Source organism: Pristis pectinata, chromosome 30, assembly GCF_009764475.1.
Source record: "Pristis pectinata isolate sPriPec2 chromosome 30, sPriPec2.1.pri, whole genome shotgun sequence".
In the NCBI taxonomy this organism is placed as follows: Eukaryota; Metazoa; Chordata; class Chondrichthyes; order Rhinopristiformes; family Pristidae; genus Pristis; species Pristis pectinata.
In genome coordinates, this window is record NC_067434.1 from 23776856 (window position 1) to 23801071 (window position 24216).

Below are 24216 nucleotides of genomic sequence, written 5' to 3' on the forward strand. Positions count from 1 at the left end.
GGCAAGAAAATGCTGATCGGCCCACCGAGCCTGCTTCATCATTCAGTAAAATCGTGGCCGATCTGATTGCGACTTCTTCTCTGCCTTCCTACCTACCTCACCCTCCTGCTTATCAGGAACCCATCTTTACTCTGCCTTAATGATATTCATAGTCTCTGCGTCCACTGGCCTTTGATAAAGAGCGTTCCGAAGGCCCATAACTTTCTGAGAAAAAGAAGTTTTGCCTCATCTCTGTCTTGAATAGATGACCCCTTATTTTTAAACAGGTTCTCTTACAAGGGAAAACAGCCTCTCCACATCCACCTCTTCAGGACCTATCATTCTCTGTAATATTCTATTAACGTTAATCAAATCTCCCTATAGCTTTTAAATCCCAGGGGATACAACCCTGGTTCCAATAAATTCCCATTTTAATTTAGCCCCTACAATCCAAATATAATTTTGAAGTACATTGCAATCCCTCAAGGGCCAATATATCCATCCAGATTTGTGGCTTCCAGTGTTTTTCACACTACAGTGGTCAAGGTCCAACCAAGGCTTTGTATCACTGCCTTTGTACTTCAGTCATCTAGATAGAAAGGCCCACAATCCATTAGTCTTTCAGTTTATTTTGTCCATGACATTTTGTTGATCCATGTACAAGAGGTGGCTTGATTGTTTGTTATCATGGTTCCAAAAGTTGGATTAATTGCATTAAAATCAAAGCTCAGTCAAAATGTCATTTTTTGGCATAGATTATAACTGGCTGGTTTTGACAGGGGATCTAATCCTCAGTTGCATTAAAAGATTGATTCCAATGTCTCCTTTGTCCAGTATTTAGCTGGCGGAATTCAAGCCTTTTTTTAATTCTATAGAATTAAGATTCGTGGAATGTGAGTAAGGCCAGCATTTGTTACTCATCCTTAGTTGCCCTTGAGAGGGGGATGGAGAGCCACCCTCTGGAACCAATGCAGTCCTTGTGGTTATAGGAGCTTTCATAGAGTCATACAGCACGGAAACAGGCACTTCAGCCCAACTGGTCCATGTCAACCAAGATGCCAGGCTAGTCACATTTGTCCATGTTTGGCCCACAACCTCCTAAACCATTCCTATCCAAGTACCTGTCCAACTGTCTTTTAAAAGTTGTTATTGTACCTGCCTCAACCACTTCCTCTGACAGCTCGTTCCATCTACTGACCACCCTGTGTGTAAAAGAAAATGTTGCCCCTCAAGTTCCTATTAAATCTCTCCCCTCTCACCTTAAACCTATGCCCTCTAGTTCTTGATTCCCCAACCCTGGGGGAAAAAGACTGAGTGCATTCACCCTATTTATGCCCCTCATGTACTTTCAGTGTGCTGACAGGTAAGGAGTCCCGGCATTAATGAAGGAATTTATCATAAACAGATGAGGACTGTGGGAAAGACTGTCGTCTGGGAGTTTAAAATCTAAGACCATGTCTTAGATGTCCGTCTCCCAAACCTGTATTCAATCATGATTAGTGCATCAGAATTTTAACAAGGTCCTAAGTGGTCTTCGTTATATTTGGCCATGGACAGAACGAATGGACCATGAAGAAACCAAAACTTTCCTTATGTCTTCAACAATTATTTTTTATTGATTGATTCAACATTCTGAGTGCCCAGGTACAGACCTGTGGCTGGGTTGGTACCGTTGCTGACATTATGTGGTGGAGGAGGGAATTGAATTTCCAAGTCAAAGTCGAGTTTATTGCCCTATGCACAAGTACATGTGTGCACAGATGCAATGAAAAACTTGCTTGCAGCAGCATCACAGGCACAGAGCATCAGATATGCAGCATTCACAAGAAAAGCATAAATTATACATATTTTTTACAAGAAACAACATAATTAGAGCAAGAGCAAAAGCAAAACAAAGTCCATTGTAGTGCAAAGTGGTCATAGTGTTGCTGTACTGAGGTAGTGATTAGGGTTGTGCAGGTTGGTTCAAGAACCAAATGGTTGAAGAGAAGTAGCTGTCCCTGAACCTGGTGGTGTGGGACTTCAGGCTTCTGTACCTCCTGCCTGATGGGAGCTGCGAGAAGTAATTGAATGCAGTGTAGTGATGATGTTAACGAACTGGCAATCTGAGTGAAGGGATTAATGATCCAATGACATGATTTCAATCCCACCATGACAATTGAGGATTTCAAATTCGGATAATTAAACACACCTGAGATTAAGAGCCAGAGGTACCATGAAGCAACTGGATTATTGGTACATTATCTGCACATTTCGTTAATCTCCCTCAAGGTATGCAGTCTGCCATCCTTCCTCTGGTTCATGTGTGCCTTCCAACACCCAACTATACAAGAATCAACTATACAGTTGATTCTTAAACATCCTCTGCCATTATTTATCAAACCACCGTTCAGGGGCAATTAGGGATAGATAGAGGGGGAAAGTGCTGAAAAAATTATAGCCATGTGTCCCAAATTCTAGCCTGATATTTTAAAAAATATTTTGTCATTTGCAAAGTTAAAAACTACACTTCAATAATTCACTAAACTTGACCCTTCCCCCAATGTACTGTTGAATCATAGAGCTTTATAGCACAGAAAGAGGCCATTTGACCCACCATATTCATCCCAGTCCGAGGAAGAGCAGCAGCCACTTCCTGATCTTGGTCCACAACAGGTCAGGTAGAGTTCCACGTAGCTTTAAGGTGGGAGGGGGAAAGTTTAAGGAAGATGTGTGGAGCAAGTTTTTTACACAGAGAGTGGTGGGTGCCTGGAACAGGCTACTGGGGTGGTGGTGGAGGCAGATACATCAGTGGTGTTTAAGAAGTTGTTAGATAGACACATGAATATGCAGGAAATGGAGGGATATGGATCACGTGCAGGCAGAAGGGATTTAGTCTAATTCAGCATCGTGTTCAGCACAGACATTGTGGGCCGAAGGGCCTGTTCCTGTGCTGTACTGTTCTGTGTTCTACAGCCTTGCCAAGCGCACCTTCAGTTAAATGACAGGTGGGTGGTGTTTCCCTACCTAAATGTTCTTGCGTAGTCGTGCCTGGATGGAATCTGGAAAGGATCTGTTTTGGGCAGGCAGTGTCCTGTTAGGAATCTCACTTGTTGCAATGTAAACTGTTCCTCCTCTTAGACCAGTAGAAGGAGATTTAGCAAACATGTCCTCTAAGAAACAAAGCCAGTTAGAAGTGTTATACCCACTGGCCAACAAGTTAGGAGTGAATTACTTGAGCACTGTTCCTTGTGTGATGTCGGGAACTTTAACAGTACGAGATAATGCATCAGAATATCTAACTATCTGGATTATATTTGCACAGCCAAAATAAATGAATAAAGTCTAATAGGAGTTCAGATTTAACGTAATTTAGAAATATACTTCGGGGATAATTTAGATTCCAGCCAAGTGCATCCAGTACATGTTAAAGCAATAACTTTTTTCTTTGCACAGAAACTTTTCTTGATACCAGTTTCTAAGAACCTGCATTTTACTAATCTGGATTTTTGTCTTTCTCCTCCATTATATTTTTGTGGATTTTAGCTCGCAAACAAGACATCATCAAGATCACAGAACAGCTCATCGAAGCAATCAATAATGGAGACTTTGAAGCTTACACGTAAGTTCAGGATGCCTAGGAGAGTGAGATGAGGGTATGCTTTAATATTGGCTTCCTGACCAATCAGTTACCTCCAACCACGCGATTGATGAGGCCTTTGAGTTGTAACTTCCCAGTTGTGGACTTGTAAAGTTGTAAATAGGAGCAGAATAGGCCATTCATCCCTTCAAGGCTGAACTACCTGCTGTTTCCCATCCAACCCCCATATCCCATAATTGCCTTGGAGTACAAAAGTTTCAGCGTTATAGATGTTCATTAACTGAGCCAACACAGCCCTCAGGGGTAGAGGAAGCTAAAGATTTACATCTCTTTCAGGATAAGGATTTTACAACGAAGCCAGAAATGGTGACCCTTTATCTTGAGGCAGTGCCCCCAAAAGTAAAATTAAGGTGTCCTCTACAATGCTATAAAAGTGTTGCACTATTTGAGGTTCTGTCTCTCAGAAGAAACAATAAATCAAGAACATGTTCATTCTCGTGTAGATATTGCCAAAATCCTTCGGGATCTGCAAAGAAGACTCAGGGAGTTTTATGGAAAGAAACGAGCTGCTGGAGGAACTCAGCGGGTCAGGCAACATCTGTGGAGGGAAATGGACAGTCGACATTTCGAGCCGAGACCCTTCATCTGGACTTGAGCCACTGACTTCCTCCAGCAGCTTGTTTTCTGCTCCAGGTTCCAGCATCTGCAGTCTCTTGTGTCTCCATAGGGGAGCTTTATCTCCATTGTACTGGCTAATATTCACCCCTCAATTAACAGCATTAAACACACACTATCAAATTGTCATCATGTTGCCGTTTATGGGAGCTTGCTTTGCAAAAATTGGCTGCTATTTTACCACATTGCAACAGTGACTAAACTTTAAAAGTTCTTAACTGGCTGTAGTTAGAAGTCCTGAAAATGTTGTGAAAGGCTCTGGAGGGGTGCAAGTCATTTTTATGTCTAGTTTCAGATGTTAAAGTAGACTGTTTGAGTTAAAAGGTAACAGTGACTACAGTCTGTTAAACTGCAAGAGAAAGCAAAGGCACCAGATTGGAAATGGGCACATTTTAACTGATGATGAGTGAGCTGGACGCGGAAATTGGCACCAGGATGGCAGAGGATGAGGGGAATGATAAATATTGGATTGAAAACTGATCAGCTCGGAAAAAGATAAAGAGCAATTGTCCAAAGTGCATAACGGGGAGGAGCAATCTTCCACGTTCTGTTCACTGTGGACATTGGAGAGCTGGAAACAGGGCCAGGGTCCATATCTGCAAACTTTAAAGGAAGAAAGGTGTGCATTTGTATAGCATCTTGCAGCTTGCTTGCAGCAGCATCACAGGCACGTAGGTTCAGACAACAACACACAGAACATGTTATACATAAATTATACAAGACAGTGAAGAAAAAAAGACTGTGCAAAACAAGACATTAGTGCAAAAAGGACACAATCAGAGACAAGTCCATGGCAGTGCAAGAGGTGGTCAGTAGTGTTCCGTTGCTGAGGTAGGGTTAGGGTTGTGCAGGTCGGTTCAAGAACCTGATGGTTGTAGGAAAGTAGCTGTTCCTGAACCTGGTGGTGTGGGACTTCAGGCTTCTATACCTCCTGCCCAATGGTAGCAGCGAGAAGAGGGCATGACCCAGATGGTGGGGGTCCTTGATAGATGCTGCCTTCTTGAGGACAATAAATGAATAAATAAAAATTGAATTGAATAAAAGAAACAGTGCAGGAGTTCTAAGACAAAAATTCAAAGAACCAAACTCCTCTCATGACCAAAGACAAAGAAACAATAATAATAAATATAGTCAAGTAAAGTTGCCTCATTGAAGGCTAACTAGCTCGGTCTTTCTAAAGGAAGAATGTAGGAAATCTTCTGTTTCCATGACTGTGCTCAGAATGGGAATGCACAACTTTAACAAGGAAATCCCTAGTAATTTACCCTTTTCCTAATGGAGAACTGTTCCTGTTTCAGTACAAACAGTTTCAGCACTTGGGTCTAAAGGTATTGAAAATGATAGTTGGACCCAAAGGACTCTGTAGCTGAGTGATGATGTCACTTTTGTCTCCTTCACCAGCATAAACAAGTCTACAGTTCACTTTGTGACAAATTGAAATCTGCCATTGATGGTCACAATGTCTCACCAACTGTACAGCAAATCCATTATTCAATAGCATTAATCATAAGTTGTCTTCCAATCACTGGAGACAGGTGCCAGGTTTCCTCAGGTTCAGTGTCTCTGTATAATACAAAATGTTTAATTGAACAACTGCGTGAAAACTCTGGAGAACAGGAGTTCACAGTGGCCTCATGTGCTGGGCAAGTTGCTTTCTGTCTGGACAGATATCAGACAGTTGTTCATTTTGTACCAGGAATTAAAGTACTTCACAAGTCAATGGTAGGTTTTGTTTAGCAGAAGTGAATCAGTTGCTGTGAGTGGGTGTGGAAGGGGCGGATTAGGAACCATTCCTTGTAAATGAAAAGCCCATCAGACACAGCACAGTTTTCAACCCTGTGCTAGTGAATAGGACTCGTTGGTACTTGTAAGCACTAAATTAGCAATGATGCTAATTAATGTGTGGGAAGATTGGGTAGGGAGACAAAAAGGCGTAGAACGTATTGTGCTAGAGTTCCTAGTAGCTTTGCCAATGTTCTGAGCCTACACATAGGCTTGGTTCCAACAAGTTAGAGAGAATGAGTTTCATTTAAAATCAAGCAGGTGCTTATTGCTGCCTTACCAACTCCGAGTAGTTTGTTTTTAATGCCTTTAAGGGAAAAATGAAAGATGAACGTCAAAGACAAGGCCGGCATTTATTGTCTATCCATAGTTACCTTCAGGAAAATCACAATCCATCAGCAACACCATGTGAGCAATAATGACCAGCTGGTTCCTCAGGATGAAGAACAGCAATTAGATAATACATTAGTAATTGGAACTAATTTTTGTGGATGATCATGCATTTATTTTGAAGATTTGGATTATACTGTGTGGTAATGGCATAGATAGGGTATATTGTTACAGTCTTTTTCCCAGGGTCCAAAACTAGAGGGCATGGGCTTAAGATAAGAGGGGAAGGATTTAATGGAGATCTAAGAGGTAAGTTTATCCGCACAGGGTGGTATGTGGGCCAAGCTGCCAGAGGAGGTGGTAGAGGCAGGTACAAATCCAGCATTTAAAAGACATTTGGGCAGGTACATGGATAGGAATGGTTTAGAGGGATGTGGGCCAAATGCAGGTAACTGGGATTAGCATAGACAGGCATCTTGGCTGGTGTGGACGTGTTGGGCCAAAGGGCCAATTTCCATGCTGTATTGCTCTGTGAATCTATAAGGTGATGAAGAGGCACTGCCTGGAGCTGCCATAGTGTGTGTGGTGAAGTTGCTCCCGCACTGCTGTTGGGTATTGGTTTATTATTGTCACTTGTACCGAGGTACAGTGAAAAACTTGTCTTGCATACCGATCGTACAGGTCAATTCATTACACAGTGCAGTTACATTGGGTTAGTACAGAGTGCATTGATGTAGGACAGGTAAAAACAATAACAGTACAGAGTAAAGTGTCACAGCTACAGAGAAAGCGCAGTGCAATAAGATGCAAGGTCACAACAAGGTAGATCGTGAGGTCATAGTCCATCTCATCGTATAAGGGAACCATTCAATAGTCTTATCACAGTGGGGTAGAAGCTGTCCTTAAGTCTGGTGGTACGTGCCCTCAGGCTGCTGTATCTTCTGCCTGACGGAGTTAGAACCAGCAACAAAGAAGGAACACCAGTATAGTTCCAAGTCAGGATGGTGCATGGGAGGCAAACATGAGGGCATTCCTGTGTGCCCGAGTCCCTTGCAGCTGACACTATTGCAAGAGGTTGTCACAGAAAGCCTTGACAAATTCCTGCAGTACATATTGTAACTGGTCATATTGTAATTAAGGGAAAGGCAGACTCCCACACTTCCAGAGATAAATAACCTCTGTGTGGTGAGGTTTGAGTTAATTCAGGAAAGCCAGCAAAGTTTTTTTAAAAAGCAGGTCATGCCTGATGAACCTAATTGATTGTTTTGTTGAAGGTTGGTGAAGGTAATGCTGGGGATGCTGTTGATGTCGATTTTAAGAAAGTGATTGACAATGTAACAATGAGCTGGTTAACAAAACGAAAGCTCAAGCAACAGGAAAGTCAATGTCAGCTTCTATAACGGATTGACCAAAGGGCAGACAGCAGTGAGTTGTGGTAACTGGAGGATATCAGATGGTGAAATAAAAGTGCTGGTAACATTCAGCTGGTCAGGCAGTATCTGAGGAGAGAGAAACAGAGCTGACGTTTCAGGTCAAGGATCCTTCATCAGGATTGGGGAAGTGACTTACAATTGAAGAGAGGTTCAGCTGTCCCAACAGACTCTAACAGCTCAAGGAAGCAGTTCACCATCACTTGCTTAAGGACAATTAAGGATGCACGTCCATCTCTCATTAAGGGATTAAAATAAGCTATTCTGAGTCGTTAAGGTAACAACTAGTGCCTGCAACTTAAAACTAACTGATTCTCTTTTTCCCAGTTCTGACAAAGGGTTTTCAGTCTGAAAATGTTAATTCTGTTTCTCTTCGCACAGGTGCTGCCTGACCTGCTGAGTGTTTCAAGCATTTTCTGTTCTTATTTCAAACTTCCAACATCTGTAGTTTTTTTTATTTCCATTGGGTGTTACGTGGTGATCATCCCCAAAGATTAGTGCTGGGCTAAGTGAACTGGACATTGGAATAGAGAGTAAAATTTTAAAGTTTTTCAGCAAAGCCAGGTTTGGAGGTGTGGCAAATGGTGAGGACATCTGCAACAAGGCGGAGATGGACTGGCAGACAGACAGGCAGGTGGTAGATGGCATTTGATACAGAGATGTGTGAGGTCATACAGTTTAGTATGGGGGATGGAGAGTGACAATATAGAATTAATGACACAAAGGGACATGCTGATTCTTGTACATAAATGTTTGAGAGTGGCAGGACATAATTAGGAAAGCATATGGGATCTTGGGCTCCAGAAATTGAGACACAAGAGACTGCAGATGCTGGGCTCTGGAGCAAAAAACAAACGGTTGGAAGAACTCATTGGGTCAAGGACACCCTGATGCAGGGTCTGCACAGATGCTGCTCGACCTGCTGAGTTCCTCCAGCAGTTCGTTTCTCGCTTCAGACACAAGGGTGAGTGCAAACACAGGGAAGTTGCGCTGAATCTCTAAAAAAGTTTTGGTTAGGCCACAACCAGAGTATTATGTCCAGTTTTGGTCACCAAACTTCAGGAAGGATGTGAAGGTCCTCAAGAGGTTGAAGAGGAGATTTTACAGAATGGTTTCAGAAGCGAGGGATTTTAGCTGCATGGTTGGTTTGGAGAAACTGGGGTTCTCCTTGGACCATAGGAGGCTGATGAGGATTTGACAGAGATATGCAGAACTATGACCAGTTTCTGAGGTGCATGGGAATTCCTCATCACGGAGATTGGTGAATCTCTGGAACTCTCTAGCCCAGAGGGTTTTCGAGGGTAGATCACCAGAAGTATTTAAAGAGGATCTAGATTTTTTTTTTCCTTATCCCACTGGCCCCATCACCCACACACTCCTCCCTCTGGTTCCCCTCCTCACCTCCCTCCCTTTATTCCATGGTCCACTGTCCTCTCCTATAACGTTCCATCTTCTGCAGCCTTCATCACTTCCACCTATCACCTCCCAGTTTCTTACATCATTCCCACTCTCCCCCCTCCCCCACCATCTGGATCCACCTATCACCTGCCAGCTCTTGCTCCACCCCTTCCCCCCCCCCCACACCTTTTTATACCGGCTATCTCCCCTCTTTCCATTCCTGATGAAGGGTCCCGACCCGAAACGTCAACTGTCCATTTCCCTCCACAGATGCTGCCTGACCCGCTGAGTTCCTCCAGCCTCTTTGAGTGTTGCTCCAGATTCCAGCATCTGCAGTCTCTTGTGTCTCTGGATAAATTTTTGGTAGATTGGGGAATGAAAGGTTACGTGAAGCCACCACAGAAGGAGAGATGGGACCTGGTAAAGATTAGCTGTGGTTATGTTGAACAGCAAGCTTGAGGGAGCAGGTGCTCCACTTGTGCTCCAATTTGCTTGTGTTCTTGTGGTTAGGAAAAGTGAGAAAAAGGAAAGTTGTACGCATTAGCTGATGGTTCCAGGACTTGAGGACACAGAGTTATGATTTGGGGGCAGAGATATGGTGGGAAAATGCGAGGAAGAACTTCTGCAGCGAGTTGCAATAACCTGAAGCTCACTGTCCATGAGGGTGGTGTCAGAGGAGATGACTAACAATTGCAAAAAGGATTTGGATTAGCCCATGAGGGAATGAAACTTGTTGGGTTATGGGGACAGAGAACTGGAATGGAAGTGATTGGCTTCTCTGCAGAGACTCAGCAGGGGCTGAATGTGAAGTTTTTAAAGAAACACTCTTCCAAGATTTGAGCTCAGCTAATAGCTGAGTGAATGAATGTATCAGCTGATGTGATGCCAGTTGATGATGACTCTGGAAAGCTCTAGGTGAAGAGTCAATCTGATTTAGAGCAGTATTGGTACAGTACAATTGGCTTCCCAAAGATCTGGGATTACTGATAAGTATTTTTGAGGTAGGCATGGTGATTATGCTGGTAACCTGGAGACCTCAACGCTGGACCTGGGTGAATAAGGCTGAAGACCACCATGGCACAAGAAACTTAAATTCAGTTAGTTACATTAATTTGGTATTAAAGGTGACCAGGAAACTACCATTAGTTATAAAAATTATAGGCAAGAAATTAGCTGTCCTTGCCTCTTGTCAACACCCTCCCGCACCAGCCCCAACCCACAGCAATGTGATTAACTCTTGCTGAAAAGCCTAAAACACTGCAGATGTTGGAGATCTGAAATAAAAACAGAGAAGGGTGGAAATAATCAGCAGCTCAAGCTGCATCTGCGAAGTAAAAGAACCAGAACTGAGTAAAAGTTAGAATCCAAACGTTCTGTTAGAGAGGAGAGGTGGGGGAAACAAATTAATGCAAAGCTCAGTGACAGGATTAACTCTTCACTGCAGTCTGAGATACCCTGACAAGCCTGTGGGGCAAATTGAAACAGATGTTGTGCAGGTCCAGGTGACTTTCCAGTAACTGTGTGTCAAATGAGATTAGGATCAAATCGAGATCGAAGAAAAAAATTGCTGAAAGAAATTATTTTCTGTCCTTGGGGCAAGGATGTTGGGTTAGCAAATGAAACAGCAGATAGTTGTACGATATTGTTTTGAAAGTTTAACTTGTTATAAGTCCAGTGTACACCTAACACCATACTTTCATATTTAATGATAGATAGCTGTGTATAAATAAGTTTGGTCTCACTTTTGCAAGTTTGCATATTTTTAATATTTATGCAAAGTTATTTATGAGAAGGTAATTCACCTGTAGGCAATGTATAAGACTTTTGAGGCAGTACAATTACAGTTCTAGCATCCTGAAGTAAGGCATGAATTCCATGGAGAACATTGATACATTATGGGGTTGAAGTCCAATATTAATATTTAAATTCTCAAATAAACATCAGGAAAACTGTAGGCTGATAAAAGGGATGTCAGATTATTTTTTAAACTAATGCAAAACTATCAGAATAAGCGTTGCCAATGATTGTTTAAAGATGTTGGGGGTGGGGAGGGGGAGAAGAAATCAAATATAGAACCTAGAGCATTACAGCACAGTGCAGGCCCTTCGGCCCACAATGTTGTGCTGACATTTTATCCTGCTCTAAGATCTACCTAACTTCCCTCCCACACAGCCCCCCATTTATCTATCATTCATGTGTCTATCGAAGAGTCTCTTAAATGTCCTTAATGTATCTGCCCCCACAACCTCTGCTGGCAGTGCGTTCCACGCACCCACCACCGTCTGTGTAAAGAACTTACCCCTGACATCCCCCTTATATCTTCCTCCAATCACCTGAAAATTATGCCCCCTCGTGTAAGCCACTGTCACCCTGGGAAAAAGTCTCTGACTGTCCACTCAATCTATGCCTCTTATCATATTGTACACCACTATCAAGTCCCCTCTCATCCTCCTCCTATCCAAAGAGAAAAGCTCTAGCTCACTCAACCTATCCTCATAAGACGTGCTCTCCAATCCAGGCAGCATCCTGGTAAATCTCCTCTGCACCCTCTCTAAAGCTTCCACATCCTTCCTATAATGAGGCAACCAGAACTGAACACAATACTCCAAGTGCGGTCTGACCAGAGTTCTAGAGAGCTGCAACATTACCTCGCAGCTCTTGAACTCAATACCCTGACTAACGAAGGCCAACACTCCATACGCCTTCTTAACAATCCTATCGACCTGCATGGCAAACTTGAGGGATCTATCAATGTGGACCCCAAGATCCCTCTGTTCCTCCACACTGCTAAGAGTCCTACCATTAACCTTGTATTTTGTCTTCAAATCCGATGTCCCGAAGTGTATCACTTCACACTTATCCAGGTTGAACTCCATCTGCCACTTCTCAGCCCAGGTCTGCATTCTATCAATATCCTGTTGTAATCTACAGCACCCTTCTACACTATTCACAACACCACCTACCTTTGTATCATCAGCAAACTTACTAACCCACCCTTCCACATCCTATACTCTTGGAAAATAAATTCCTTGTCACTGGATGTAATGGTGTGTCTGAGGCCTAGCACACTGCCTGAAGCCACTTTGTTATAGTCAAAGTTTCAGCAGCGTTGTCATTGGAAAACAGAAATCTGCTCAGCAGTCACAGGTGATGTTTCCTGGCAGTGTAAAAATGGATTGCATTCCAGTAGGACCCTCAACACATCCCAAAATTCCACATCCAATGACATACTTCATGACCTGTGGTCATTAATTCAGGAAAAACAAAAATTGCCAATTTGTACACAGCAAGCTCTCACGAACAGCGAAGTGATAAGGAGCAGCTAATATCACTCTAGGCTGAAGGATAAATCTTAACTAGGTCAACAGGAATAGCCCCCCGCCCTTCCCGCACTACTTCCGGATAGTGGCCAGGGGATCACTTGCAGTCAGCCAAGAGATCAAGTGGGGCCTCAGTTTAATGGAAGATCTGAGCAATGAATTGGCTCCTCCAGTAACGCTGCACACCCTCAGCACCACATTGGGAGCACTGGCCTAGTATAGGAGTTGGGACGTTATGTTGCATTTGCACAGGACATTAGTGAGGCTGCACCTAGAATATCGTGTACAGTTTTGGGTACCCTCTTATAGGATGTCATTAAGCTGGAAAGAGTGCAAAGAAGATTTACAAGTATGTAGCCTGAAGGCCTGAGTTATAGGGAGAGGTTGGGCAAGCTGGGACTTTATTCATTGCAGCGTAGGAGACTGTGGGGTGACCTGATGGAGGTGTATAAAATCATGAGGGGAATCATGAGGGGACCTGACAGAGGTGTATAAAATCATGAGGGGAATAGATACAGTGAACGTACAGACTCTTTTTCCCAGAGAATGGGAATCAAAAACTCGAGGGGATAGGTTTAAGGTGAGAGGGGAAAGATTTAAAAGGAACCTGAGGGGCAACTTCTTCACACAGAGGGTGGTGTGTATGTGGAACGAGAAAGTAGTTGAGGCAGGTACAATAACAATATTTAAAAGACATTTTGACAGGTACATGGATAGGGGAGGTTTAGAGGGATATGGGCCAAACGTGAGCAGTTGGGACTAGCTTAGATGGGCATCTTGGTCGGCATGGACCAGTTGGGCCAAAGGGCCTGTTTCTATGCTGTGTTGCTTTTTGACTGCGACGTGGTTCCCCTATGAGGGGTCAAAAACGAAGGGTCATATATTTAAAGAAATTGGTGGAAGGATGAGAGGGGAAAGGAGGAAAAATACCTTTGACCCAGGGGATGGTAGGGGTCTAGATCTCACTGCCTGAAGGGCGGTGGAGACAAAACCCTCATCACACTTAAACAGTACTTGGGCGTGTATCGGAGATGTGACCTGCTGAGCTACACACCCAATGCTGGAAGGTGGGATTAGGCTGAGCAGCTCTTCTTCGACCATCATGGACATGGTGGGCTGAATGGCCTCCTGCAAGGTAAACCTTAGGATTGCTACTGTACAGGAAGAGGCCATTCCACACATCATGCCTGTTTTGAAGAGGATGTGAAAGATGCTATATAACTGCAAGTCTTTTCTCTCTGGATTGGGACTTGAGCCCACAGCCTTCAGAACTGGGGGTGAGAGTGCAAAGTAACTATTGAGTGCAGCAGACAATAGTTCTCAGATCCCATTCACTGATCTTTCTTGCAAATATTTCCCACAATCAACCAAAACAAATTGGGTTCTGGTGCAGTTCTAAGATGTCACTAAATTCAGCTTTCTTCAGACATCTTTCCACAGAAACAGTGGGAAACGCAAAACATTTAATTCAGAGGGAATCACCCTGAAATGTTTATTGAAACAATTTAGTGTTAGAGATAAGAAGCTGAAGTGGTACGGCGATGAATCCCAAGAACTGGATTCCACACCAATCAGGAACCAGGGCTCGTCATTGGATGCAGTTGCTATGGAAATTTAGAAATCAGAAGGATGTGATTAAGCCGGAGAGGATGCAGAAAAGATTCACGAGGATGCTGCCAGGACTGGAGGGATTGAGTTATAAGGAGAGACCGTTTCCCCGGAGTGTAGGGGGTTGAGGGGGTGACCTTATAAAGGTTTATAAAATCATGAGGGGCATAGAGAAGTCTTTTTCCCAGGTTAGGGGAATCTAAAACTAAAGGGCATAGGTTTAAGGTGAGGGGGGAAAGATTTAAAGGGGACCTGAGGGGCAAGTTTTTCACACAGAGGGTGGTAGGTGTATGGACCGATCTGCTAGAGGAAGTGGTTGAGGCAGGTACAGTTCATACATTTAAAAGACATTTGGACAGGTACATGGATAAGAAAGGTTTAGAGGGATATGGGCCAAATGCAGGCAAATGGAACCAGCTCAGGTTGGTGCCATGGTTAGCATCAACGAGTTGGGCCAAAGAGCCTGTTTTGTACTGGATAACTCTATGAATCTAGTAGCAGCTTATTATTGAATGAGTAGGAAATAAGAAATGAGGCAAAACTCCTGATTTTATATTTTTCATTATAGTCCCATTACATTTAACTCTGTGCTTCCACTTATTTCTTTGAATTACATGTGCACTCTTGGTTGGTTCTTAATTCTTTTAGACCATTGAACCTACTTTGGGCGAGAGTAATGTGGGCAGCTGCCCTGTTCCTTGCAGTTGCTCAGTTCATGGCATGGAGAAGATAGGGAGATGCAATACAGTGAGCAAAATCAGATCTGTCATTCCAGTCCTATTCCATCTTGTGCTGTAGCCCTGGATTGGTTACCCTTACCCCAGATTGCCTTTGTTAGTGCACTACAGCCCTCTGATATCCAGGCATCTTGGCCCCAACTTCAGAGGTGAGGAGTTGTCAACAGAGAAACAAGTTCTGCACAAACGACCCTCCTCAAGTCAGCCTCGCTCACAGACAGGAAAACATTCATTTTCGGGATTCTTCTGGCTGACTTCTTTTGATGTCAAATGTTGAAAGATGCTTATACACCAAGCCATACAGCACAGAAACAGGCCCTTTGGCCCAACTGGTCCATGCTGACCAAGATGCCCATCTAAGCTAGTCCCATTTGCCCACATTTGGCCCATATCCCTCCAAACCTTTCCTATCCATGTACCTGTCCAAACATCTTTTAAATGTAGTTATTGTACCCACCTCAACCACTTCCTCTGGCAGCTCATTCCATTTATGGACCACCCTCTGTGTGAAGAAGTTGCCCCTCGGGTCCCTTTTAAATCCTTCTCCTCTCATCTTAAACCTATGCCCTCTAGTCTTTGGTTCACTTTCCTTGGGAAAAAGACAGTGCATTCATTTGATGGTGCCCTTTACTTCAGGGGTGGAAACGATGCCCTCATTCAGTTGCTCTTTGCCCAGCTGCCATTCCCCTAAGTGGCACAGCGAGTACAGCCGCTGCCTCACCGCTCCAGTGACCCAGGTTCAATCCTGACGTCGGGTGCTGTCTGTGTGGAGTTTGCAAGTTCTCCTTGTGACCACTCTGGTTTCCTCTCACATCCCAAAGATCTGCAGGTTAATTGGCCACTGTTAATTGCCCCCAGTGCATAGTGAGTGGTAGAATCTGAGGGGAGTTGAGAATGTAGGAAGAATAAAAAATGGAATTAATGTAGGATCACTGTAACTTGGTGTTTGATGGCCAGTGTGGACTCTGTGGAATTGGTTGCCACAAAGGGCTGTGGAGGCCAAGTCATTGGATCTACTTAAGTCAGAGATTGATAGGTTCTTGACTGGTTAGGGGGTTACGGGGAGAAGACGGGAGAATGGGTTGAGAAAAAAATCAGCCGACGTCAGGATTGAACCCGGGTCACTGGAGCGGTGAGGCAGCGGCTGTACTCGCTGTGCCACTTAGGGGAATGACGGCTGGGCAAAGAGCAACTGATTGAGGGCATCGTTTCCACCCCTGAAGTAAAGGGCACCATCAAATGAATTCACTCAGTCTTTTTCCCCAGGGAAAGTGAACCAAAGACTCGGGGGCATAGGTCTAAGGTGAGAGGGGAAAGATTTAAAAGAGATCCGAGGGGCAACTTCTTCACACACACCCGATGGGCCAGATGGCCTAATTCTGCTCCTATATCTTATGGTCTTATGGTCTCAGTGGGCCACAGGGCTTCATCTATCGGTGACTCCTGGAATCTCCTCCATACACCTCTCTGCCTCCCTCTCCCTCCCTTATTCACTTAAATTGCTCCGTAAAACCAACCACGTTGACTGAGCTTTTGGTCACCTATCCCATTCCAGTGGCACGGTTGTTAGATTTTGTTTGTTTGTACTCCTTGCAAGGCCTTGCAACCTTAAAGGTGCCAATAAATAGAGGTTGCTGTTGATATTGTTTGTATTAGAGGCATGTGGAGCCAGAAGGGGAGCAATGTGTGCACTGAGGGCGCCCTCTGGAGACGATGACTAATCTTGCTCCCAACTGAAGCTGTGCTGATTTATGGTGCTTTTTCTGTATCATCCCAGCCTTTGATTACAAAGGAAGATCTACATTTGCAAAGTGTCTTTTCTGACTTCACAACATTTCAAAGTATTTTACACCAAATGAAGTGCTGTAATGTGGAAAATATGGCAGTCACATTTGTGCACACTAAACTTCACAGCAATAACATAATGGCTCGATAGCCTGCCTGTTGCAACGGTGATAATCTCGCCCAGGGCACTGAGAACTCCCCAAACCTGTTTGAAATAGAGCCAGGGATTTTTTTCTTTACTCCCACCTTTGAGAGCAGATGGAGTTTCAGTTTAATGTCTCATCTGAGAGAGGGAAACCTGAGAGTGCAGCACTCCCTCAGGAACAGATAGAATATCAGCACAGATTTTTGTGGGACTTGAGACCATAATCTCCTAGCTACACTGGAGTGCAATTCAGTCAGCCAGTTGAATGCAATAAAATACAAATATTCCCTTTCACTGGATAAATCCATCAATGTTGTTGAAGCTGACATTTGCAAAGCATGTTTTAGTACTGCCTTGTCACCATGAAATAGAGAATAAAAGTAGTTTTCAGTGCAGTTGAAGGGGGGAAGTTTTTTGCTGTGTTAACTCTTGACTACACGTTCCCATTGGATCACACAGAGTCACAGAACCCTCTCCATTAAAATAGCACGTGGCATTTAGCTGGCAGGGACTTCACACTTGATCCAGTTGGTCTGCCCACTACTGGACTGAAATCCAATCCCTCCTGACCAACATTGGCAGCCATTTCACAGCCAGTTGTCATTAACCATGTGCCACTGTAGAATGTGCTGGCGAATTAGCCAGCTTTTAAACCTCCATTAGTTTAATATTGTCCATATACAACATATTTTTCCTCTTATAATATGCACTTAACCTTCCCTTGTTTATACATTATTTTGGACATCGAAACCAGCTCTATAACAAGGCTACCTGCTCCAACCTCATTTCAGAACTCATTACCCATATGCTTCAGTATTCTTTTTGTTCAAATCCCTTATAAACAATATGATCAATTTGGCACCCAGCACTCGAGCTTTACATGTTAATACACTTCATTTTAAAATCAAGCCAACCTGTCTGCGTTTCTAGTACTAAGTAACAGAATTCAGCAACATTAAACATGAATCTTATTAACCCAATTTTTGACTGAACATACTCGTGGGAACTGCCTTGAGGTTTATTTTATTGAACTGTTACAGGCTGTATATTGTTGTAACAGTACACAACACTGCCTTCAGCTCATGAAGTCAGCAATGATGTGTATCTTAGTGTTTAATTCTAAACTCCTGCTTGAACCTTGTGCTTCAGGCAGCTGCCTGTTCTCTTTTAAAGATGATATGTGGATTATATTTTGTCAGTACAGTGGAGAATTCCTCATTCTAACCTCTATTTCTGAAAAAGTGTTTTCTAACCTACCCTTCAATTTGTTGCATTCTCATTGACCAATTGAAACCATCTAACATGATTTAAACGGTAGTGTAGCGGTTAGTGTAACGCTTTACAGCGCCAGTGACCCGGGTTCAATTCCGGCCGCAATCTGTAAGGAGTCTGTACGTTCTCCCCGTGTCTGTGTGGGTTTCCTCCGGGTGCTCCAGTTTCCTCCCACATTCCAAAGACGTATGGGTTAGGAAGTTGTGGGCATGCTGTGTTGGCGCTGGAAGCTTGCGGGCTGCCCCCAGAGCACTCTACACAAGAGATGCATCTCGCTGTGTGTTTTGACGTACATGTGACTAATAAAGAAATCTTATCTTAAACCTTGATCTTTGAAGACTGCCACCTGGAGACCCCTTGGCCTTTTCAACTATTGTTTAACTTAACCTCTTCTGTCATCCTTGACAATGTTCTCAATATACTCAGGAGTTTTTCTATTGCTTTCATATACTTATCTCATTTTCCCAATCTGTGCACAAAACCCCCAACTGAGCTACAAGGGGAGGTAAGAAAAGAGACATGAAATGTGTCATCGTTGCACCAACCAGTTAACAAAGCACTGGCACTGCTGGTACAAGTTCCAATAGAATTAGTTTCAGTCATGAGAGAGCTGGTGTCAACTCCCGGTAATTATTTTCCCATTCTCTTTTGGCACAGCTGGTGGAGCCACTGCCCCAAAGCGTCAGAGACCCAGGTTCAGTCCTGGCCTCAGGTGCTGTCTGTGTGGTGTTTGCATGTTTACCCTGTGACAACGTGGGTTTCCGCCGGATGCTCTGGTTCCCTCCCACATCCCAACGATGTGCGGGCCAGTAGATTGTAAACTGCCCCAAGTGTGTAGGTGAGGGGTAGAATTTTGGGGGGGAGTTTATGGGAATGGGGGGGGGGGTCTGCGAATTAAAGAATAGGTTTAATGGAAAATGAGTTTAAATGGGTGGTTGATGGTTTGCACAAACTCAGTGGGCTGAATGGCCAGTTTCCTTGCGTTCTTTCTCTATGACTCTTTACCAGGGTGGCAATGTGAATCAGGATTAGTGGAGTCAATCCTGGTGTCCTGGCCAACATTTATTCTTCAGCTGATTATCCAGTCGTTATCCCAATGCCGTTTGCAGGAGCTTGCAGTCAGGAATTGGCTGCTGTGTTTCCTTGACTGTGACTTTGTGACATCTGAGGTGGTAAAAGATCACAGGGTCACACAGTGTGTAAACAGGCCCTTCGGCCCATCAAGTCTGTGCCGACCATTGACATCCATCCACACCAATCCTACACATTCCCATCACTCCCTACTACCCACCTCCTCCCCAAACTCTTCGACTCTTTTACACACTAGGGGCAAGTTAGAGTAACCAATTATCCCCCCACATAGGGTAATACAGCATGGAAACAGGCCCTTCAGCCCAGCTCATCCATGGCACATCTTTGGGATTTGGGAGGGATCCAGAGCACCTGGGGGAAACATACACAGTCACGGCGAGCATGCAAACTCCACACAGACAGCACTGGAGGTCAGGATTGAACCTGGGTCGCTGGAGCTGTGATGCAGCAGCTCAACCAGCTGTGTCACCCCAGATGCAGATGTTTTTGCTTTTAAATGTAAGTTTCTCTTGTTTCTTAAAGCCTATCTGCAATACAACATCTTGTAATATTTTTGGGAATCTGAGTATAAAGCAGTGGTATGTCCTTTCAGGAAAATCTGTGATCCAGGTCTAACCTCCTTTGAACCTGAAGCCCTTGGAAACTTAGTGGAAGGGATGGATTTCACAAGTTTTATTTTGAGAACTGTAAGTATGCGGTTTTCTCCTTGAAATGCAAATATATAACAGTGACTTTCTTCCAGAACTGAAATCCAGTAGGGCAGGTCCAGAGTCTAGCACAGTCCAGCTCAATGCATCAAATCATTAACTTGTAGGCAAGATGAGAAACATCAAAGGTTTATGCCTAGTGAGAAGATTCAAGGTTAGTCCATGGATTGAGGTTACATTATGTGTTACATACAGTAGAACCTAGAACAGTACAGCACAGGAACAGGCCCTTCGGCCCACGATGTCTGTACCAACCATGATGCCAAATTAAACTAATCCTATCTGCCTGTCATGATCTCTGTCCTTCCATCCCTGCACGTTCATGTCTCTGTCTAAATGCCTCTTGAACGCCACTATTGTATCTGCTTCCACCACCACCCCTGGCAGCCCGTTCCAGGCACCCACCACTCTATGTAAAAAAAAAGTTGCCTCATAAATCTCCTTTAAACTTTCCCCCCTCACCTTAAACCTATGCCCTCTAGTATTTGGCATTTCTACCCTGGGAAAAAAGATTCTGATTGCCTGCTCTATCTATGCCCCTCATAATTTTATAAACTTCTATCAGGTCTCCCCTCAGCCTCCGACACTCCAGGGAAAACAGCCCAAGTTTGCCCAACTTCTCCTTATAACTAATGCTCTCCAATCCAGGCAACATCCTGGTGAACATCTTCTGCACCCTCTTCAAAACCTCCACATCCTTCCTGTAATGGGGCAACCAGAACTGCACACGGTACTCCAAATGCAGCCTAACCAAAGTGATACAGCTGTAACATGACTTCCCGACTCTTGTACTCAATCTCAATAGATCAGAGGTCTGCTTGGGTGTAAAACTGGGGCTGCCACAGTACTCCTGGCCGTTGATGTGAGTGCAGCAGGTTTTGGACAAGCTACGCTCATGCTGATCTCGATGAGATGAAGGAACGGGCTTATGGACCTCACCTGAGCCTTTCATCGGAGTAAACCCACAACCCAGCCCGAGCCTGGTGCATGGACTCAGGTCAGGTGGCCAGGTTCTGCAATCAATGCCAGTGCCCACAGGCAGAAGCTCCACCCACAAGGACACCCTAATGTCCAAACAAAATGCTGGAAGAGCTCAGTGGGTCAGGCAGCATCTGTGGAGGGAAATGAACAGTTGACGTTTTGGGCCAAGTCCCTTCGTCGGCACCAGGTAGATGGATAGGTGAGCATATGTGGGAGGAGAGCATGAGGGTGGGGGTTACCTAAAATTGGAAAATTCAATGTTCATACCATAGGGTTGTAATCTATCCAAGCGGAATATGAGATTGTCCTTCCAATTTGTGTTTGGCCTCTCCATACCAATGAAGAAGGCCAAGGACAGGCGGGTCAGCTTTGGGGTGTGAAGGAGAGTTAGATTGACGTACAACTGAATGTCTAAACACTTAACTACATTGTTATGGTTTGACATTGAAAAAGGTGGTGATTTTGAAATGGCAATGCACAATGGTGATAGGTGAATAGATTTGTAGGCAGTGTGGTGTGTAGACCACCCTTAGGTCGTAAGGAACAGGAAGCAGGATAGGCCATTCAGTCTGTCTGCCTGCTGTCTCATTCAGTATTATGGATGATCCAACATCCCTCCTCCACTTTCCTGACCTACCTCCACAGTCCTCGATTCCCTTTCTGATTAAAAATCTATCCATCCCAGCTGTGAATATATTTAAGGATTCAGCATCCACAACCTAATGGGGCAAGGAATTCCAAAGTCTCCCAACCCTTCGAGAAAATTTCATTCTCAAATCAATCTTAAGTGGGCACCCTCTTACTCTGAGACTCTACCCTCTAGTCCTGGATTCTCCCATGATGGGAAACGGCACCCTCCCGGTGTTTACCCTGCTGACCCCTCCAGGAACCTGGTGTGTTTCAGTAAGATCACCTTTTATCCTGCATTGAATGAGTGTAGACCCAACCTGTTCAACCGTATAAAGTAGTCCCTCCATACTTGGGATCAGTCCAGTGAACTTTCTCTGAACTACCTCCAACTATAATATATATTTCCTTAAATAAGGGACCAATACTGTGCCTAATATTCCAGATGTGCCTAGTACAGTGCAGGCAGACTTCCCTATTTTTTATATTCCAACCCCCCAAAATAAAATCCAGCGTTCCATTAGCCTTTCCAATTACCCGCTGCACTTGTATGCTGGCTGTGTCTCATGTACGAGGATCCCACATCCCTTTGTGCTGCGGCTTCTATAATCCTTCTCCATTTAAATAATAATCTGTTTTATCTTCTTCCTTTTAAAGAGAACCACATTGCAATTTCCCACATTATACTCCATTTGCCAACATTTTGCCCACTCACTCAGTCTATAAATATCTCTCTGCAAACTCTCTTCACAGCTTTCCTTCCCACTTACATTCTTTTCACTTTCTTCCTCTAAATCATTAACAAATTCTGTAAAGAGCTGTGGTCCCAGCACTGATCCCTGTTACAGGTGACAGGTTGCCCCTCTGAAAGTGACTCCCTTTCCCCTGCTCCCTGCTAGTTGGCCAGTGCTCTATTCCTGCAGATATACTGCCTCCTGCATCTCCTGCAAAAGAACCTGTTGTGTAGCATCTCTCAAACACCTTTTGAAAATCTAAATATATTGCATCTACCGGTTCCCCCTCTATCCATTCTGGCCAATAGTTCCTCAAAGAACTCTAATAACTTTGTCAGACATGACTCTGAATCAGCGAGTCCCATTTGACATACCTTCAGTATACCAATCAGTAAAAGCAGGGAGAGGGGCAAGTGAAGGAACACTAAAAGGGATGTTTTATTTTTTCATACAGGGAGTAATGTGAGAGAAATTACATGGTGTGTTCCAGGATAACTTTGACCTGGTACATCGCCAACGGCCACATGTGAAATCCAGATGTGTTAAATTGCATTTCTGGTCAGTAAATAAATTACTAATAGACACTTGATCCCAAAGCCAATAATGTGCATATTATATGGATGTGGACTTCAACCTTTATTTAAGAAAATAAGGGATTAAAATGAAGGGCAGAGGAGAACATGGCAACTTTTATGATTATTGCAAATAATTTATATCCTTCCTCATTGAATGGTGAAGGTGCCTGTGTTGAAATGTGCAAAATCACAGGCTCCTATGTTGTGTGAGTCTCTGTCAGGTCAATCCTACCATGTTCAGTGTTAGTATGCAAAACAGCATTACTGTAACCACGGCTGTTGCCGCTGGGTGCCAGGGACTTTGGACTCCTCCAGAGCCAAAGAACAAGGTCTGAATGTTGCAGTCGTTGACTGAGGAAAGGAAGGTCCCCAATAGGAAGAAAGTACCCCATGAATATCTCTTAATAGCAACAGAGTAGAATTCCGATAATCCAGTATCCAATTGTTAATTACTCCCAACGGTTCAGCGTCTGGCTCCCCCTTTACTCAGAGTGTGTGTGGGATGTGCAGCCAGAACTGGCATCAAGATCAGGAACACCAGCGATCAAGAACATGAGCAGGTTTGTGTCAGGAACCAGGGTCCAGAGTGCTTGCTACAAGCTGAAATTCACCAGGTTCTGTTTCTTGCTCCCTCTAGACCCACCGGTTCACTGAAAAATGTATCATATTACTGTGTAATATGGGGGGCAAAGGTGAAATACGGGCGACCCTCTGCGTTCTGGACATTAAGGTTACAGAAATTTGCCCTTACAGAATTTCACAAATCATTGCCCAAAGATCTGAGATACGGAATAAAATTTGCTCTCATGGAATTTTGGTTGAAACAAAAGTAAATCATAGAGTCATACAGCATGAAAACAGGCCCTTCGGCCCAACTCGTTCATGCCGACTGTGTTTGCCCAGCGAGCTAGTCCCATCTGCCTGCATTTGGCCCATAGCCCTCTAACCCCCTGCTATCCATGTACTTATCTAGATGGCTTTTAAACGTTGCTAATGTGCCCGCCTCACCCACTTTTTCTGGCAGCTCATTCCAAACACGCACTATCCTTTGTGTGAAGCTGCCCCCTTGATGTCCCTTTTAAATCTCTCGCCTCTGATCTCAAACCTATGCCCTCTTGTTTCTAGCAACCCCTCCCTGGGAAAAAGACTACATGCTTTCACCCTGTGTATGCCCCTCATGATCTTACATACCTCTATCAGGTCACCCTTCAGTCTCCAAATAAATAAATATATACAAAATGTATTTCTTTTTCCAACTTGCACAGATGATGCACGTTTATGGAAGATCACCCATAAGGACCATTTTCTCGGAGCACAACCCTTCTCCTGCAACATGGGGTCACAAGTAAAAGTGTGTTGGGGTATGAATGGGAGTAACATCCGATAGTCTGGAAATCCTGCAGTCCAGCACAACCAAAGTCTAGAAGGTGCCAGATTATCGGAGTTTTACTGTAGTTTG

At 44.0% G+C, this 24216-nt stretch overlaps 1 protein-coding gene across 1 annotated transcript in view; it reads left to right on the forward strand.

The window, feature by feature from the left end:
* The window catches only part of camk2g2 (calcium/calmodulin-dependent protein kinase (CaM kinase) II gamma 2), a 400303-nt gene that overhangs the window by 368803 nt on the left and 7284 nt on the right, over positions 1-24216 (forward strand). Inside the window, 3 exon segments of the mRNA XM_052041768.1 lie at positions 3505-3580; positions 19726-19796; positions 19799-19819. Coding sequence (XP_051897728.1) covers positions 3505-3580; positions 19726-19796; positions 19799-19819 — 168 coding nt within the window.